General features: G+C 46.8%; 1 protein-coding gene and 1 pseudogene across 4 annotated transcripts in view; one reads left to right on the top strand and one right to left on the bottom strand.

Annotated features, from left to right (window-relative positions):
* LOC124979328 (aftiphilin-like) overlaps positions 1-204 on the bottom strand; it is a 164,755-nt pseudogene extending 164,551 nt beyond the window's left edge.
* Positions 205-275: 71 nt separating this feature from the next.
* Shisa6 (shisa family member 6) overlaps positions 276-19,420 on the top strand; it is a 289,905-nt gene continuing 270,760 nt past the window's right edge. For all 4 annotated transcript variants that reach the window (XM_047547407.1, XM_047547406.1, XM_047547405.1 and 1 more), the window contains exons 1-2: positions 276-394; positions 739-1,761. In XM_047547407.1, the coding sequence (XP_047403363.1) occupies positions 1,121-1,761 (641 nt within the window). In that variant the 5' untranslated portion in view covers positions 276-394; positions 739-1,120. The remainder of the gene's footprint in view (positions 395-738; positions 1,762-19,420) is intronic.

The following is a 19,420-nucleotide window of genomic DNA, read 5'->3' as shown; positions in this document are numbered from 1 at the left end:
CACTCTAGCCTTGTTCCTGGTCCCCTTAGCAGTCCTGGTTCACTATGTTGATTTACTGGTGTCTGGGCTTTTGTGACGCGGAGCTTCGAGTGCCGCGAGCCGGGAAAAGCAAACGAGAGTCTTACCTCCCCCCTCCTGTCCCCCAACCCGGGCGCCCAGGCGTGTAAACGTGGGCGGCGGTGAGCGGCTGTCCTCTCCTCCCATCCCCTCCCCTCGCGGCGCTCCCGTGTGTGCGGGTGTGTGAGTGCGTGTGTCTCCCTCGCTTCCTCTCTCACACGCTCCGGCACTAGTGCAGGCGGCAAGCCGGCGGCTCTCGGCTCAGCTCCCTCATTCTGGCCGCTGCGCTCGCGCCTCATTGCTGCCGCCGCCGCCTCTGCAGTCGCAGCCGGGCATGGTGAGTGAGTGTGGTCCAGCCGCCGCGCGCTTCCCGGCTGCTGGCTAGACCCCAACCTCAGCGGGCTCCGTCCGGGGAAGCCAGCCTGCGGCGGAAGCGCGCTGCCAGGCTGGGCGGTTGGGGGCCGGGGCGGCTACGAGGAGCTTGGAAGGGCTGCCGGTGCGCCCTCGGTTCCCCGCGCGCAGGGTCACCAAGCCCCGTCTTGGAAACGGGTTCCGCGTCCCTCCCGGCCAGGAGCTAGCTCCTCGAGGGCTGCGCGCTCCCTCCCCGCCCGCCGCTCCCCTCCTGCCTCCAGGAGCGCCTGTCGCCCCACCCCGTGACTGGTTTCCCGTCTTGTCCCGCAGGACCCGCCCGGACGGGACCACGCCGCTGCCGCCTCCCGGAGCCGCGCTTCGGGTCCTGCCTGAGCCCAGCCGCTTGGGGCTGCCGCCGCCGCTGGCGGGGGATGGGGCTGCCCCGGAGGCGCGCTGATCCCGTAGGGGAAGCGCCGAGCCGGCGCGCAGCGTGAGAGCCCAGAGCAACCCGCGCCCGGCCGGTCCGTGCGCACGGTGCGCCGCCGCCGCCGCCGCCGCCGCCAGCCGCCCGCGCCTCGATGGCGACATCGCCCCGGCGCCGCTGACCGCCCCGCGCCGCCAGCCCAGCCCGCGTGGTCGCCCTCGGAGCCCGGCCGGCCGGGGTAGCGGCCTGCCGGGGAAGCCTCCCCGCGCCCTCCCACCCGGCCCCGCCATGGCGCTGCGGAGCCTTCTGCTGCTGCTGCTGCTTTCGCTGGAGTCCCTGGACCTGCTGTCCGGCGTTCACGCCGCCCGCGGCCGCGCTGCCAACCGGACCCTGAGCGCCGGCGCCCCTGCCGTCGGGGGCCGGCGTCCCGGGGGCGCCCTAGCCCGGGGCGGCCGCGAGCTGAACGGCACCGCCCGGGCGCCTGGAGTCCCGGAGGCGGGGAGCCGGCGAGGACAACCCGGGGCGGCGGTAGCGGCGGCGGCGGCCAGCGCGACAGTCACCTACGAGACGTGCTGGGGCTACTACGACGTGAGCGGCCAGTACGACAAGGAGTTCGAGTGTAACAACAGCGAGAGCGGTTACCTGTACTGCTGCGGCACCTGCTATTACCGCTTCTGCTGCAAAAAGCGCCACGAGAAGCTGGACCAGCGCCAGTGCACCAACTACCAGAGCCCCGTGTGGGTACAGACACCCAGCACCAAGGTGGTGTCGCCAGGGCCCGAAAACAAGTACGATCCGGAGAAGGACAAGACCAACTTCACCGTCTACATAACCTGCGGGGTGATCGCCTTCGTCATCGTGGCCGGCGTCTTCGCAAAGGTCTCCTACGACAAGGCCCACCGCCCTCCGCGGGAGATGAACATCCACAGGTGAGAGCCACTGTCTGGTGCCTGTCCCACTCTCCTCTTGACCTCACCTCCTGTTATTATGCCTCCCTTGTTCTCTTCACTCACACCTCTCTTGATCCGAAGTCACTTTGACCATCTCTGGTTTTACATGCAATAAATCTTGTACCCTTTTCTCCATTTCCTAGGAACCGGGAGTGCATGCTTTGGAGGTAGGGGTATTTGCAAGGCAAAGTGAGAATAGGTGAGGTCTGTGAAGTTCAAGAATAAGAATTTTACAAATTCTGTAATCCTGAATGGGGACCCAGGGTTCTATTTTGATGGCATGTGGGCACTTTGGTGTAGGTTCTTATGGCAGTTAGTTTTTTCAGTCAAAACAGACTGTCAGCTTCAGTACGGGTAACGAACCGATGTTGGAACTTACTGAAAAGAGTACCAAGTGGTTTAGTGTAAACTGGGACGCTCCAAAATGCTAGAGATGGGGTGTTGTGAGAAGGCTACCTCCACTGGGTAGAATGAACAAAGGTTTCTCAATTCCATGTTGACCACGCACAGATGACCGTCTTAGAGTGGGATGCTTGTCTTAGAGTGGAGGACTTGTCCTTTTAAGCCCTGTAGGCAGAACTCTATAACAGTTTTTGTCATGTTCATCTTGGTGGGGTATCTTTCACAGCATCCATGGGAAAGCAGATAGGGGTTGCCTCCTTTCAAAACTTATGTCAGGAATTCCAAACATGGTAGTCCATGGTTCCACTCTGATCATCTCCCATCTCACCACTTTGGTTCCCAGTTAGCCTATGGGAAAGTCAAAGCTAAGGAGAATTCAGAATCCAGCCCTTCCTTTAGGAAACACATACCCAGGGGACACAAATTTAGCTCTGCTTCCAGTGCCTTCAAGATAAATGACTAGATGTGGTTCAACAGAGCCCTTTCAGGGAAGCTGAAAATCCTGCCAAGGAAATTCTCCATTTCTGGTATATGGTATGGGCACTGTCCTAGTAAGTGTGACCACTCTTCAGACCACTGCTTCTGAGTTGGATCCCCAAACTCCATCCTCACCCATTCACCTTTCGTTTATTTCTGCACCCTGTTCATTATCCTTGTGTCTTGAAAACCTCCTCCCCCTCACTGTTGTGGACATTAATTGCCCCATCTTATTGAAGAGAGGGGAAGGCAGATAGAAATTTCTAGACATGCTTAAAGTGCTGATTATTATTATTATTATTATTATTATTATTATTATTATTTATTGTGAGTGCTGAGAAAAGATGATACTCCCTGGCAGGTTTTATTGAGTCAAATCCACTAAATGTGGGTATTTGAAACTTGAGTGCTGGAATTGGGAGTGGGAACTCTGAAGGGTCATAATTTATAACTCTCTTCCATCACCCTAGGTAGCCACTGCCCTCCCTCCCTTTCCCACATTATCTCTCAAGTAGCACAGATATGCTTAGGATCCTCTCTTTGCCCAGACTGCAGGACACTAAAGGGAGACTTGTGCAGTGGTCTGTGGTCAGTCCAGCTTTCAAATTCAGAGGATAGGTGGGATAGTGAGCAAAATAATGGCAAGACACTCCCTCCTTTTCCCCTCATCTGGTACAGAATTATCTGTCTTGGCTCAGCTTGGAAAGCAGAGAAGGAATTGCCCATGGACGGGTGCCTTCCTGAAGCAGATGTGCTGGTGCTTCTCATCCATCCACCTCTGCCTCAGGACTCAGAAACTTGTCTCCTGTCTCTTCTTCTTGTGCTCAGCTCATCAGACCTTCTGCCCTGGCTCTGGCCTCTTCCTGGTTTATTTCCACAAACCTTTCTTTGGCTCTCTTGAGTCATTGTTCTCTGCACTCTTAGAGAAAGCTGGCCCCTTCCCTGACCCTGCCACTTCATACAGTTTATTCATCATTGCCTGTGATGATATGGTGTTGGTGTCCTCAGATGCTGGGAGCATTGGCATGCAAACCCCGAGAGGTCACTGTCTTTCTTAATGTTCTTCCTTTTCTCACTATATAGATATCTCTTATCCCAAACTAGGATAATTATTGGGTCACCATTGGGGCAGTTTTTCTCTAGGGTTGGGCAAGAGAGGTAGCCATGGGGAGGGACATGAATTTTAGTTCCCAGATCATTATGTAAATATAGACTGTTTCTTCCTCAAGTTCACTTACTGATTTTATTCAGTTCATAGCACCTCTTCCAGCAGCTGCAATCTTACCCCATCAGTGCTTTGGACTGGTGTTGGGTGGGTGGGGGGCAATGACTGTCTGTGTATGTGTGGCCATTGGGCAGGTAGTAGGACAGGACGTAAGGGATCTATGTAGGACACTCCATGAGTGACCTTGGGCAGGCTAAGAAACTTATTTTTTAGTTCTGGGTAGCTCAGGCACAGCAGTATTCCAGCTCCACCGCTTCCTTCCAACCATGCCAGGGTGAGTGCCCTATCACTCTGGGGTGGGAGTGTGGGGCTCCTTTTACTCTGCTTGTATCTCAGAGGTCACTGCTTGCCATTCCAGTGTGTGTGTGTGTGTGTGTGTGTGTGGTATGCACACACATGTGAGTTCAGACTGTCATGTTGGGTAATGGGGATAGGGAATGATGTGAGTGGTGGAAAGGAGATAAATACAGACACCATAATGAGTTTTCCCTAAGGAAAATGTGGTGTGGGGGGACATACAATGTCAGAGGTCAGAGGTCCAGGGGGAAAGTTGGAGGTGCTTTCAATTACATATTCTTTGAAATAGTTCTACATAGACATTTCCTCACTGAAAAGAAAAGAAGAGCAATTCTAGTGTGTGATCCTCCCTGAAGATGGTACATGGGTAAGCGAACTTAAGTCTGAGGGAGTTTCCATGAGAACAGTCTCACTGACAGGGATATTTGTGGGCAATTTAGAGCGGGTGAAAGAAGAGATCAGCATCTGCCTCTGCCTCGGTGTTCCCAGGTGTTCTTGGTGCTCCTTGGTGTATTGCCGGTTTGCGCACATGTATTCCTTAGAGCAGGACTTCCTTATATCTCTCTGTCCCCTGCAGGGAAGAACAGATTTTGTCTTTTCCAGAAGTGATTAGACCTTGCAATCATATTTCTGAGTGAGAAGTCAGTGACTACAGGGAAAACTACCAGTGATTCTAACAGATGAGCACCAAAACAGATCTAGCTAGCTGGACCCTGGGGAGCAGAATGGGACTACTTGGGGACAAGAGACAGAGCCCTGCCCTGGGTGTAGATAGCCCATGCTTTCTCGTTGGAGCTCCATTTTCCACCAGGATCTCTACCCTTACCTTCCACTTTTTAAAAGCTGCCCAGGCTAGGGCTGGAGCTGATGGACAGCAGGCACCCACTGATTTCCGGGGGTGCAGTCTGCACAGGGTGCTGCCAGTGTTCTTAAGGAGCACAAGCTCTGCCCAGGACCCAGCCCAAGAAGGCTGGCCTTCCTTTTGACATTCTATTTCATGCTACTTGTCTCACATCCAAACCTTTCTCCTCACCCCAAGTTGATTCATTAGTGTCTTGGAGATGAGAACCATTCTGAGGGAGGGACTGTGTGGCTTCTTTTTTTTTTTAATGGCTAATTAACAGATGGGCAAGGAAGCTCTTAGGATGCTGTAGACGCAGTTGGTAAAGTCAGAGGTGCCTGGGGCCCTCCCACTGCCTGCACAGGGACGGGAGGGAAGAGGGGAGGTGGGCAGGGGAGGGATGCTTAGGGCTGTAGGAAGACAAGCCCCAGTGGATGTCATCAGGAAACAGTAAACGTATTAGGAGTCAACTTGTCCACAGGGTTCTTCATCTTTGAGTCCCCTGCTTATTTCTAGAGGAAGTCAAGGGAATACTTTGTTTCACTCTTTCTCCCTCCAGAAATTAATTACAAACCCAAAGAGCTATTTTCCCTTGTAGGTCACATGATTGCAGAAACAGTACCATCATGCTGACTGATTTGTGAGGAACCCTTCCTGGGTTCTTGGGCAATGAATTGTCAAATCTACTTGAACACTTGATTTTTTGAAGTACTGTAGGCTCCCTGTAATGAATTGACCTAAAGAGAGTCAACTTGTTTTGTTTTGTTATTATTATTATTTTTTTTTTACTTCAAACATAGCAGTTGGAAGGAAAGGATTAAAAAAAAAAAAAAGAAAATGTTGCCTTGGACTGAAGGTCTTAGCCTTGTGTGTTTTCCTTGAGTGAAGAAAAAAATACATGTGGGGAAAGCTGGGAAATTGTGGAAGGATTTGAGAAGGCTTATAGAGGAGGGATTAGTGGAAGGACTGCAGGAAGACAGAAAGGAGCAAAAATAGCAGAAGGAAGAAAGTGATGGAGGGAGGAGTTGATGACCAACCCTGATGGGACCAAGTGGCATTGCCCAGATTCACCCATGGGCTTGGTTTTGTCCTGATTATTGCATAGATGTGAGTGCATTGGTTCAACTAATGAGCTCTGCTCACTTTGCACAGGCAAGATAAGTTTCAAACGGTAAAATGTACACTTATAAAGCATGTATTACCTTTTATTTGCTTTTGGCTAATAAAGTAGTGCAACCATGCACACACTGTTAAAAAATCTCAAGACTTTGACAACACTCCCTGGTCACATTGCCCACTGTCTTCATGTTCATTTCTCACCCTGCCCCAAGCTTAGAAGGCCTGCACATCTGTCCCTTTTCACCCACCTGCAACCCTACCCAAGACTCAGAGCACATTCATTTTGGGGAATCTGCTGCTGAGATACCAAGAGCTTACCCACAGTTCTAGTCTGCCAAGACACAGGTAGCAAAAAAAAAAAAAAAAAAAAAAAAAAAAGAAAAGAAAAAAAAAAGTCTAATTCATTGTTTTCAACCAATTTTAATGAGACATCACACTGACTGTGCAGTTGATTCAAATCAATTGTGCAGGAAGCAGTGGTTAAGACAGCTGAAAAAGTGAGCTGACTGAAAGAGGTTAATTCACTAGCCTCAGAAAGACATGCCTATGGATCCGGAATAAAAGGAAACTACACCAAAAGAAGCTTCATCCTTCTAGTTCTATTGCATGATTTTTCCAAGGATTGTATTTGGACCTTAACTCCTGGTTTCTTTTTAGAGCCAGTGAGGAACCCCTGGCACATGTTGGAACTAGCACCCCATGCTGGGGTTTGGGGGTGGTCACCAACCCTCTTCTCCCTTGCCACCCTCCATGCAGTCAAAATCCTGCATAATGTGTTTGCAATGATGGTGGACTCAAGTGCATTTTGCCTTACAATTCCAGCTGTGTTCCTTGACAATGTATGTCCTGCAGAACCACAAAATGATGACTTGAATTTTTGAATGTATAGGTTTCTCGGATTGGTGGTGGAGAGGGGGGCATGGTGGCATCTAGAAGGAGCTAGGTTGTGTTCATTTTGTACCTACCTTCTGTTTTGATTTTCTTTCCTCTTTTCTCTACCTTGGGGAAATCCAACCCATTATTTTTCCCTGAGTCACGTTTATGACCTCACATCGCAAGTGTTTTTCTTTGCGGATACTGTAGATAGAGAAGAGAGATAGATGGGAGGTTTTACCAACAAATCTTATTCAAGACAGATTGTTAACTTTTTCTACTCTTTTTTTTTAAGTCCTAGAAGTAAAATCAAAATCTTTTGAAAAAGCAGGGTAGTATCTTCTATTATTTTGTCATCTATTACAGAATTGTGGAATTATTGCAGGCAATTCATTTAAATTAACTCCCTAATTTTATAAGTCAGGCAAGTGAAAACCAGAGAGACTAGGTCCCAATGCCAAGGTTCCCCAGCCAGTGGATGAGAGTGCTTTGACTAAAAGCCAGGGCTCCTGTGTCTGAGGCTCATGCTCACCTTCATGTTCTCTAGTGAAAATCTATTTTGCTTTACTTTATACACGATTCTTAGTCATCATCAAATTACTTTAGGATACTTGGAGATGTGAGTGACAGCCTTCTCCTACCCCTCCCCCAACATGTCTTTAGCTCTGCCTAGTTCAATGTTTCTGTCCGCTAAAATGATTTCCGCTGATCCTCCCTGGTCCTTTTGCAGTTTCTCCACATTCTTTTCTAAAGGGCAATAACCTGATCTAAGCATAATCCTTTAATAAGATCTGAGTAATGCAGACCATTGAAGAAGGAAAATATAGCACAATCCAAGGGTGTGGAGGGGTGGGTGGACCAGGGCAAGGAGTCACTGAGTAACACTGTGGGTACAAATCTGTATTTGAAAATGCAGACTATGGATGCTTCAACTCTCACCCAGGGAGGGGTGGAAATGTTGATGAGGTTCAACCTTATCAGTGGTAGGGGACTTCTCGCCATCCTGTGATGTGTGTGTGTGTGTGTGTGTGTGTGTGTGTGTGTGTCTAAGCAAGACTCCAGAGTCATCCTCTAGAATGGCTCCCTGTATGCATAACATAGCTCTGTGAGCCACAGAAGCACAGTTTCTGATGCCAGTTCTTCCTTTTGAGCACTGGACTGATAAACCTCAGACTAAAGAAGCTAGCCATTTGGACCCAATCATTACATGAAATAAATCTTGGTGGTATTTAGTTTGGGGATTTTGTCTGTATTGTGCCTGATTCTTCCTTTGAAAGAACTAGGATGTGCATCCTAATGTGCTGTCTTTCCAAGAAATCACCTTGGAAGACCACATGCTGATGCTTCTTCTGAAAATGGTTCTACAGTACCTCTCCTGGAAGTACTTTGAGAGACCAAGGTATGTCATTTTGACTTTCTGTAATTGTAGCATTTGTTATCCTCCTGAGGTAAATTCAATTCTTGTAAGCAGTAATAAGTCATGGGCCCAGGCTGATGAATGAAAAAGGTGATCAGAAAATCAAGAGTGCTTCCAGCAATGAGACCCGTTACTCTGTGGCACTGTCACTGAAGGCAGGAGGCCAGAAGAGGCATTCAGAGAGTCATGAACCACAGCCCCACACACGTGGGGGCCCAGCATCCCAATGGCACATTCAAGGGACTGTTCCTCATGTGGAAAGATAATTACTGCCCTGTAGAAAACTGCTTCATGTTATATCAATGTGTTGGGCAAGCAGTGGGGTAGTTGGGAAGAGAGGACAAGAGGAAGGAGTTGAATATGCATCAAACATTTCAAATAACTGCCCGGAAAGGGTGAAAAAAAAAGAATGTCCCACATTTCTGCATAAGATATAGGCAGATGGCTCAATTTAGCTTCTTACTTTGATTCTGAGGGTAAAGGGACCCAGATATTTTGGGATGCATGCAGAGAGGAGGCATGGGGTCAGAACCCCTGTTCACTGTACCCCTCCCTCTCTCCACCCCAGAGCCCGGGCCTCTGCAATTCTGCATTTGGATGGGGGTCACTGCTTGAACCAGACGGCCACAGACAAAATGGAAAGAATTGAAACCCAGGGAAATGAGGCTGCCAGTGAGCACTGCTGATAGATTCCTAATGTGCATTTATCATACCTTCCTCTTCCCACAACCCCCAAATGTACATTCATAGACTGGGATCCATCCCAGAAATGGAGCTAGAAGGCTGGAAGGCTGAGTAGTGCAGGGCAGTTACCAAGGAACCACTGGATGCAGCCTTTGCAGGTGGGGGACCATCTTTGCCACCTTTGTGAGATGATAGTGTCCCTTCTTCTCTGGAGTTAGGGGACGTGAGGGGCCAGGGCACTGGCATTACTCCTATGGTCACACTGATCCCCTGTGAGGGCCTTTTTTAGACTCTGGAGAGAGTCAGTCCTGCTGTGAACCTGTGAAGCCCTCCTCAACTGTGCTCAAGTTTCAGGAATGTGGGAACGCTGTTTCCCAGGGGCTTACACAACCCTATCATCCCTGTAACCCCAGAAAACTGAAGCTGGGGAGGACTTGAGGTCTCATTCAGATGAGGGATCCAGGAAGTGGGAACGCTTGTGAGAGCCCCCGTTCTTGAGGATTCACTCTGTACAGGCGCCCTGCCCCACACTCAGCCTGTACAGTCTCACTTTATTCTTCCACCATCCCTCTGAGTGTAGAGACCCATTTTATAGGTGAGTAAAAGGACTCAGAGAGGCTTAGTAACTTGCCCAAGGTCACAGAGTACCTTTCCTGTCCCCATCTTTGTGATCTAACCGGGCAGCTGGGTCTTACCTTCCTGGATATAAAGGGGTCACTCATGCCCAGATTACTTAAGAAAGTGAAGTCCCATCTGCCTGTGCCCTGGAATAGGTTGTCACAGTAAAGGACTGAAAGGATAAATGATCTCGCTACCGGCATACTGCAGACGGGGCTGGTGATGCCTATTTAGGCTGCTCACAGGGCACAGGGGTGCCCAGGGCAGTGCACAGGCCCTCTTTCAAGGATGGATTATGTTGACTGAGGATAGTGAAGCCATACCAAGATACATAAACAACAAAATAAACCTTGATATTAATTGGGTAGGGGAGTAAAAACCCTTTATGCCATTGAAAGAAACCCTGGGCAATTCTGCATGAGTCCCAGCTCCTGAGAGCAGTGAGTGGTGTTTGGGGAAAGGAGAAGAGATGCTATTTGGGGAGAGAGGATGGACCTCAGGCCATTCCCAGTTTTAATTACTGAGGCACACCGCTCCAAACAAGTCCATTTATCACAGTCTCCCCCCTTCCTTTCCCATTTATAGCATCTTGTGCTGAACATATAAGACATAGCATTTCAACCAGTACACCTCTAGTTTTATTCTTTCCCCATCCCTCTCTTCCTAGCTATGCTTCCCAGAGACTTGCTCTTGCCCTGTGTCTCTGTTTCTTTTGTTCTCAAGTTCTGTGTCCTCAAGGACTCATGACAAAGAAGGAATCTGGACACACTCTAATGGCCCAGTGTTTTTTCTCTCCAGTAGTCAAAGTCACAGAACAGTGGCCAGAATTGTGCCTACATACTTGGGTCTGCAGGTTGACCCCAGGGGTCCCTGAGCAGGGGACTTACCTCTAATTGAGGGGTGTGGGAGTTATTTCACTAGCCTCCCACCCCAGGAGCCCAGGGTTCCTGAGCAGCAGGTTCAGTCCTCTCTCCCACTTCCTGCATCATGCCTGCTCCTAACCAAAGGGGCAGGGCAGACCTTAGATCCTCTTTGCCCAGTGCTGCTATCCCCATCTCCACAGGAGCTGGAGTTCCAGAGAGGCTCCGGATGGCCAGAGCCTTGGCTTTGTGCCCTGATATTTGGGAGAAGAGTCGAGTCGTTGCTTTCAGGCTTCGCAAACACTCATTATTCCTTGCTTTTTTGGCATTTGGTCTCGTGTACTGTTCCCATTAGCTTCGGCATTAAAGTCTCATTACTTAGGACACCTGTCCTCTGGACATATTCGTTGTCCCTCAGCCAAATGTCCTCTTCTGGGAAGTATGTTTTCCACCCAGGCACTTCCTCCCTCTTCCTTTGCTCTTGTTGCTCTGGTGGGGAGAAATTTGAACCCCCAGGGGGCAGGACTGTTAATTTTAAGTGGCATCTGAGAACATATGACAGAGCCTGTGCATCCCCTCCTTTCTGAGGTCCTGAGAATCTGGCTAGGGGATCGGACAGGTTTGGTACAAAACCTCATAGAAACCGAGAAGGGATTTGTCATGAGACTTTTTTCTGCTTTAGTTCCGGATCAGGCTGAGATGCTTTCAGTCTCGAATGTTTGGGCAGCTTTGTTGGAGGGCGAGGGAGGCTCATGTCAACTCACCTCCCTGGAATGACAGGATGTGAAGATGGCTCAGACACTGACACTATTCCAGAATGTGGGGAAGAACGTGGATTCCTGCTTCCCTTCTGGGCTAACAGCTGGCTTTCTCTGACTTTTTACTGCAACCTGAGAAATATGCCTGAAGTTTCCCAAGAATAAAATTCCACAGGTTTGGAAGAATGTTTACACATTGGGAAGTAAGGCAGCTCTTCTGTACTCAGATAAGCCACAGCCCATTTCTTCCCCACCTCCATACCAGCACCTCCTTGCCCAACCACAAGCATTTGCAAAGAAGAATATTGGGTCTTTGAGCAAAGGATCTGTCACATTTCTCTCTTTTAAGTCACATCATTAAAATGTTTCTTCTTGTTACTCTCAGTGTTGCATCCACTACTGCTTCTTCTCCATCTGTCCTTTTGATTCCTGTTCACTTTTGTCATCTTTTTCCCTTCTCCCTTCGGTTCTCCTTCTTAAACTTGTCTGGCTGTAACTTCATTAAACTGCATCAATTCAGATGCTACAAATTCAAAATTTATTCAAATTGGACCTGGGCTAAGTTGCTTTTCTTTTCTCTGTCTGATAAGAAGCAGTGATGAACAGATTAATAACTGAGACAAGACTGCAAAAATTGTGCAGGGCACATACACCACGGAGAAGGACAGATTGTTTCCAAGCAGGCTAGGTAGACAGTTGGCATGCCGATTACAATGCATTCCTATCTGTTCAATGAAGTAGCCCTCCCTCTAAAGATCTATTTTATTTTACTTTATTTTTTTTTTTAGTCTATGTGAAATCCTGAAAGGGTTCAAGAAGCAGTAAAAAATGCATTTCCTTTCAATGTTTTATAATTTCAATGCCTGTTTCATTGACTGGGATTAGCCTACCCCCATTTCTATAGAATTGGTGATGCTTGACTTGAAGACTGCTTCAAGTTCCCTTTTTAATTCCCTCTGGGAGTTCCCTTTAATTTTCCTGTTTCTTGCTTCTTTTCTTGTTCTATATCCCTGTTTTTTAGAATCCAACAACTCTCTCTCTCTCTTTGGGTTTTGAGAATTAATGTTGTGAATCATGCCACAGCCTCAGGGGTCTCTTCATTTTACCACAAGAATGGCCAGCTGAGCCTGAGAAGGCAGAGGTCTGGAGTCAGGCTTTGGACAACTTGCCTGGTTTCTGGGTGATAAGAGGATGAGAAGATTTGTCTTTGTTCCCTTCATGGTTCTTCCTCGATGGCCTCAGTAGCCTCTATTGAGTCACTGCCCCCAGTGCCACTGTTTGGAGCCTGTGTTTGTATAGGGCAGGACCGGAAGCACCTAGCCTGCACCCTTGCCCCTTTTAGAAAAGGGCTTTGCCTTCCCTCCCTTCATCTACTTAATGTACTTTTGAGGGACATCTCCGGAGACATCTAACAAAGCCCTCTTTCTCTCACTTTTGGAGGTTGTCATCCATCTTTTCCTGCCATAGTCCACTTCCTGCAAGCTGAGATAGGAAGCAGTGTGATCTCAACCCTGTCACTTTCTGTCCCCATGAGCTTGGTGAATTATCCAGGCCCTTTTGGTCTGACAGTGAGGCTGTGGAATGTGGCCATGTGTTCTTCTCTGGCCCATTCTGATCTCTGCAGTCCTGGAGATCCTGAAAGAGAGTCCACATCTGCACTTACAGGTGCAACAGTCTGAGTGTGGGGGAAAATACCTTTTCCTTGCATTTGCCATTCAAATAAGAATGTTATCTGCAAATGACCTTATGAGGCTGCTTGTTTCTAGTTGCTAAATTCTTAGAATCTTGGTGGAAAGGGAATTGTGGAGCCTTTCAGTGCTTCTTCCTCTGGACAACCCTTATCTATGCACAGCAATGTCCATCCATTGCCCCTACCCTGGAGAGTGTCTTGTCTATTATTGGAAGCAATTCTAGTTGACTTTTACGAGGTGCCAAAATTAACTCCTTTGGCATAGGATCCACTGAACAGTCACCCAGAGGGGATGGATCTTCTCTTCTGCAAGACAGCAGAACATCTTGACAATAGCAGTAAAAGCCCCTTCAGTCTTCCTTTCTTCTAAATCAATGTTCCTATGTTTGAGTCTGTCTTCAGGGGACATGATTTGAAGTCTTCCTGTCTGTGCAGAGGCCATCAGTTAGAAATTGGGTTGCCAAGAAGATGTGGGTCTCAGAAACTCAAATTCAAGGATCTGGAAATTTCTTCTGGGAAATTGCTTGGTCTCCAGCCCCTGGTGATATAGCTTTCCTTGGTGGCAGAGATCCCTCTCTCTCACCACTAGGTTAGCTTGTTTTGTTCACACCTAATGTCCAGATCAGTGCCTGGTGTAATAAACATGGACAAATGACAGAAGGATTTAAAGTGGCTGGAATTTGGGGTGGCCATTTTTATATACCACACCCTTCTGATGGTTGTGTTAATGTGAATTTTTGAGAGTATGGAAATGACAGTAATGCTTACAATTACATTAAAGAAAGAAAAGGAGGGTGGAAGGAGGAAGGAACGAAGGAAAAAAAGAAAAGCTAGAAAAAGGGAAGAAGTAAAAAATAAATAATTGACTCTTTTACAAAAGATGCTTTCCTAGCCAGTTTGATGTGGTTGCTCTCCTGCGTTGTGGTAGGATCCTGGTTTGCTTTGCTGACACCATGTATCTTTTGCTTTTCAGCGGACCTACATCTTGATGCTTCCTCGCGCACTCTTGGGAGCACCGTCCATGATGGCCTGGGCAAAAGTCACGCGCACTCTTTTTGCTCTTGACAGTTCAAGTCTAAGTTCAGGGTACAGCACAAACTGGGGTGTGAACATATGGATTCCCATCCTTTGCCTGAGTGGAACATGTGGGCCGTGGGTGGTCCCTTCCAGGATGACCATGGCCACAGCTTGCCACATGTCTCAAGAGTTTTGTCCATTTGGCATCATCAAGTTGATCCCCAAGACTCCCCTCCTCTACCTGTGCTTTGTTTGTGGTCCCATAAGCTGAGGCTATGTAGACATTGGGAGGTTATATTGGGATTTATTTATTAGTCAAATATTTATATAATGCTTCCTAGATGCCAGGCTCTGTTCTAAGTGCTTTGCAAATATTAATTCATTTAATCTTCATGATAACCCTAGGACATTATTTTTTGCCTAATTATTTTGGCCTTAAATTTTCAACAAGGAAACAGAGCCACGGGGCCCTTAGGTAAGTCATGGTCACTAGTGTACTAAGTGGCCAGTGTTCCTACTTCGGCACTATGTCCCCAGAATCCTGGTGTTTAGTCTTGAGGTTTTTCTGCCCTGTGTTTTACTCATCTGTAGACATAAGGTCTGTGCCTGTAGCTGAACAGAACAAAACTAAACTGAAAACAGAATCATCCAAACAACAGCAGCAACAGCAACCTATTTGTACCTTGCATGCAGGTGCATTTATTAACTCATCCATCACCTGCCCAGCGTGTGGCTCCACTAACAAATCTTGGTAGCATTTTTTTGTTGTTGTTTTCTAACTTCTAAATGGTAGCACAATTGACACATTCAGATGTTTGATTCATTCTCAGACCACCCAAATATTTCTAAAAAGTCGAGATTTCATATTGATGCTTCTGGATTCTCAGACCTGGGTAAATTTTCATCCAATTCATAAAGTCAGGAATGCTATTTGGAATGAATGGCAGCCACAGGGGATTCATGTGGATTCTCTGTCTAGCTCGTGGCTGGTCATCTATCTACAGCCCCAGGATAGGCAGTCATCAGGATAGAGCAAATGGTCCTGCTTTCTTGAAAAAGCAAAATGAGCAGGCTGTGCCTTCCCTCTCTGAGTCCTATGATGTTTATTGGCTGTGATGAATTCCAATTGTGCTGGGGACAACTCAGACCTGCAGAACAGCTCAATGCAGATGCATAGACATTGTTAACACAACAAATGAGATCTCCACATCCATTCTGAGCCTCTCTGTATGAGGAGAGCCGTCTTGTGCACACACAAAGCCAGCAGCTGTGTTTTTCAAGTGGACTGTGAGAGAACTGGGAATAGGGAGAACTAAATTAAGCCATTCTCCTTGGTCCATGTTTATTAAAAATATATTCATTTCAATTGTCCTGAGTGCGTATTTTAGAGGATAAAAGCACTCTGACTGTCCAGTAGATAATCTTGAAGATGAGGTCAAAGAGAACCCCAGCTGTTCCTCAACTTCAATGTCAAGTAAAAACTCAATTATCCAGGACTCAGATAACTGGAATCCTTTTTTAAACTGGAATAAAATAATTGCTCTACTTCTAGGAAAAATACAAAAGAAGCAACTATCAGAGATTGACTTAAGAAAACAAATCCAAAATAAACTTCCATGGTCTGTCCTGCAGTGATTAAATTAATAGTTCCATTTCCTAGTCTGTATACATTTCACTTAGCTTTTCTCTGTAAAGGGTACAAAAAATTAGACTGATGGTCCTTTCATGAAGAACCTTGAATTCTTAAAAAAAAATTAACTATATTCAATATACTCTACTTAATCAGACATGAATGTTTTTTAGAAAACTCTTCAAAACCAAGAGAGTTTTCATTAGTCCTTAGGAGTAGGAGCATAAACCATAATAACTTACTCAACTAATAGTTTATCTAACTGGTTTTTCATTGTACCTATCCAGCAGCATCAGTTTCTTCCTTCTTCTCCTGAAAAGAGGAAAGGTATGATTAAGTGTCTAAAGTATCCAGTTTTCCTTGCTCCTGGCAGAGAAAAAGTTATTGAACAATAGCTGGGCTTATTTTCTCCCTTCTGCAGTATTTACATAGCTCAGAAATCCACGAATGTGGCAGAAGCAAGAGTCTTATTTCCATCTACTACACTTCAGTGAGCAGCAGTATTCATGGTGTCCTCATGGATAGCATGCTAATCGAAGTAAAAAAAAGACTGACCAGGTGAACTAAGGAGCCCTAGGTTCGTCATTTGTTTCGAGGGTACCTAACTTTTCCCATCTACATGATGAGTCAAGACTGGGACAAAAATTTCCAGGTTTTCAATTGGTGCTCCTTGGCCACATGTGTTTTCAAACCTGGAAACTCCATGAAGGCCAGGGACTATGGGGTAGAAGGCAGAGCTTGGGCAATCAGGGTTCTAGCTCCTCATCCTGACCTCATGCAGAGCAAGGGTCTAGTGAACTATATTGGTGTTCTATTCAGGATTTCATTTGACAAAAAGGTTGACTGCTAAAATAGTGTAAAAAGTTTCAAAGCTGTTGATGTTAGTGACTCACAAAGATGAATAGAACTGAGCAGTTGAGCTGCGGCTGAGTTTTTAGGTCTGGATAGGTTTTTCCACTAAAGACTGAACACTGTAAAATCTTGTCCAGAAACCATTACAAGGAGACAGGAGATGAAAAAACAAATGTGATTAAGTGGATGGAAGGATGGATGGATGGGGGGGATGGATGAATAGGTAGGTGGATAGATGGGTGGGTGGGTGGGTAAATAAATGGATAAGTGGGTGGGTAGGCAAGTGTATTGGTAGATGGATAGATGAATGAATGAATGGATTGCTAGTTGGATGGATGAGTAGATGGATAGGTAGGTGGGTGAATTGGTGGATAGATAGACTGATGAATGGATGGATGGATGGATGGATGGATGGGTGCATAATCTAGTGGTATATAGTCATTCCCTGTAGTTTTACCTATCTATATTTGCAATCTGGTGACACCTTCTACTAACTCTGTAAACTTGGGCAAGAATCTAATCTCTTGGTCTTAGTTTTTCCATCTGTAAAGTGGGGCTATTTGCACCTACCATATAAGGTTGTTCTGAGGATTATAGGATATAATGCTTGTAAGACTTTGACCCAGTATCTGGCACATAGTAATCAATCAGTAAATAAGAGTCTTTAATTTCCCAAGCAATAATGACTAAGAAGGAAATTAATGAGCAAGGATAAGGTTTTGTTGATTTTTCAGTTAAAGAAAATCATTTACCATTTTAAGAAAAATTTCATGTCTCAAGTATAGGTGACAGCATGTCAGAATGTCAACAGGACTTGGTCCCTACAGGAGATAACTAGGCACTTAGGGAAATTCAGATACACTTTCATTTCCTTGGGACCACTGACAACATTACACAAGGCTTTAAGCAAATAAACAACTTGTTTTGCCTTGAATCACTCATCTATTAATTGTTTCTCCATGCCCAAATATTAGCTGGCATTTGCTAAATGATCAGGCCTAGTTGGAGAGCCCAGGAGGAATCATTAGAGCTGAGGCTTCATGGAAAAGTGAGATGTATGTACGAGGCAGTCCAATATGCAGAAGGGTGCCTGGCTCAAGTCGGAAGCCCTGTATTTAAATTTCTGTTCTATTATGTTTGAGTTCTGAAATTAGTCTGAACCTCAGTTCCTTATTAAAAATTGAGATGTTAATAGCTGCAAAGGTCACAGGGTTAGGAGGAGTCACGTGGGGCAAGGCAGGTGAACACATTTAGAAATTGTTAAGTGCTATTCAAATGTGAGATGGTCTTTCCATTATCCAAATGATTAATACACAATACTGAGAACGGAAGAAAACGAAAAATCCCCAGGCCTGAATGACCAGAATGACTTTTTTCCCTGGTCAGGTTTGCTGTCCAATTAATTTACTTTCCCCAGGTCACTATGCATCAGAGAAAGCCAAGGAAGACATACGCAGTAGGGAGCAGCGAACCCAGGCAGCAATTGAGATGATTCAGGCAAAAGAATTTGTTCGTTTGTTAGATTAGATATTGCAGCAAAGGTGGCCCTCAGGGAGGGGGACTGAGGTGGGGGCTTGTTCTTACCTCAGGTTGCTAAATTGGGCACATCTGTAATCCTCATGGGAGGGTGACAGGAGGTTCCTGAGTGGAAGGGGTGCACCCCGCCCCCACACGTGGCTAGCAGCCTTGTCCCCATTCCCTCACATGGCCATCTCTGCGTGTCTCTCTGAGTTTCTTTCCCTCTGAATGTGTCACTCTAGTCCCCTTCCAACCCTGAATGTCTCCCTCTTGAATTGCTTTCTCTCTCTGCTTTTCCCTTTTTGATTTTCTGCTTTTCGTTTTCCCTCCTGTTATTTCTACCTGGTCATTTCTCTTTCTCTGACTCTACCTTTTCTCTCTGGCTTCTGGTCTCTTTCACTTCTCTCCTTTTTTCTTGCTGCAAATTTCTGACTATCCTTTTCTCTCTCCATCTGTTTGGCTCCATCTCCCACGTCTCTGTTTCTCCCCGCACCTGTTTCCTTTCCTGTCTTCCTGTCTGTCTCTTTCCGTCTGTCACTGTCTGTCCCCACCACTCTCTCAGACCCTGAAAGCTGCTGCCCACTCTTTCACAAAATCTGCTTCTTTGTTCCTCAGTGACCAACTTTCTTTCCTATGGTTAGAAAGTAGCTCAGGCCTTAACCCATTTCCTCCGGCGTATTCAAATTAATTAGGTGAGACCGGGATCTCACATTTCAGAATTAGAAAAATATTTATTGAACACCCTGGAGAGAAAGGGATGGAAGATGGCAAGGAACCAGAGCAAGGAGGGAGGTCACTGAGCTGAGGGGATGGGACCAGGAGATACTGGCAGAGGGACCACATGGTCTGGCATTGAGGACTGCCTTTCTAGTTGCCAGAGGGCACCATGAAAGGTCAGAGATCTTGGAGAATTGTTTAGGAGTAGGTAGGGGACCAGGAACATTTCCTTGGTCACCATGCCTTCACTGGAACCACACATGAAAGGGTCCCTGGCTCCAGACAGCCTGCCTGGCAGCCTTAAGAAGCACATTTTCCTGAACTTACCCTTTGGCTCTGCTGCCCAGCTCAGCCTAAACCCACAGGGTATCCAAAGATTTCTCCCAAGTTATTTGCTTTCATTACATGGCTGAGAGACAGGAAGAAACAATCTAGTTGCAACCCAGAATTATGACTCATTATCCCATAACAGACCAGACCCAAGCCCACTTGGGATGTACCTAACCTCCTGGTCTTCAGGAAAGTCCTGGGCCTGGATGGTGCCCATATCCTGTAGGCATGACCTTTCAGCAGATCAGGAAGGTGCATCAGGGAGGTACCAGGGGCCTGGATGGTGCCCATATCCTGTAGCATTGGCCTCTCA

This window comes from Sciurus carolinensis, chromosome 3, assembly GCF_902686445.1.
Source record: "Sciurus carolinensis chromosome 3, mSciCar1.2, whole genome shotgun sequence".
In the NCBI taxonomy this organism is placed as follows: domain Eukaryota; kingdom Metazoa; phylum Chordata; class Mammalia; order Rodentia; family Sciuridae; genus Sciurus; species Sciurus carolinensis.
The sequence above is the reverse complement of the archived record's forward strand: the minus strand, read 5'-3'. Positions and strand labels throughout refer to the sequence as shown.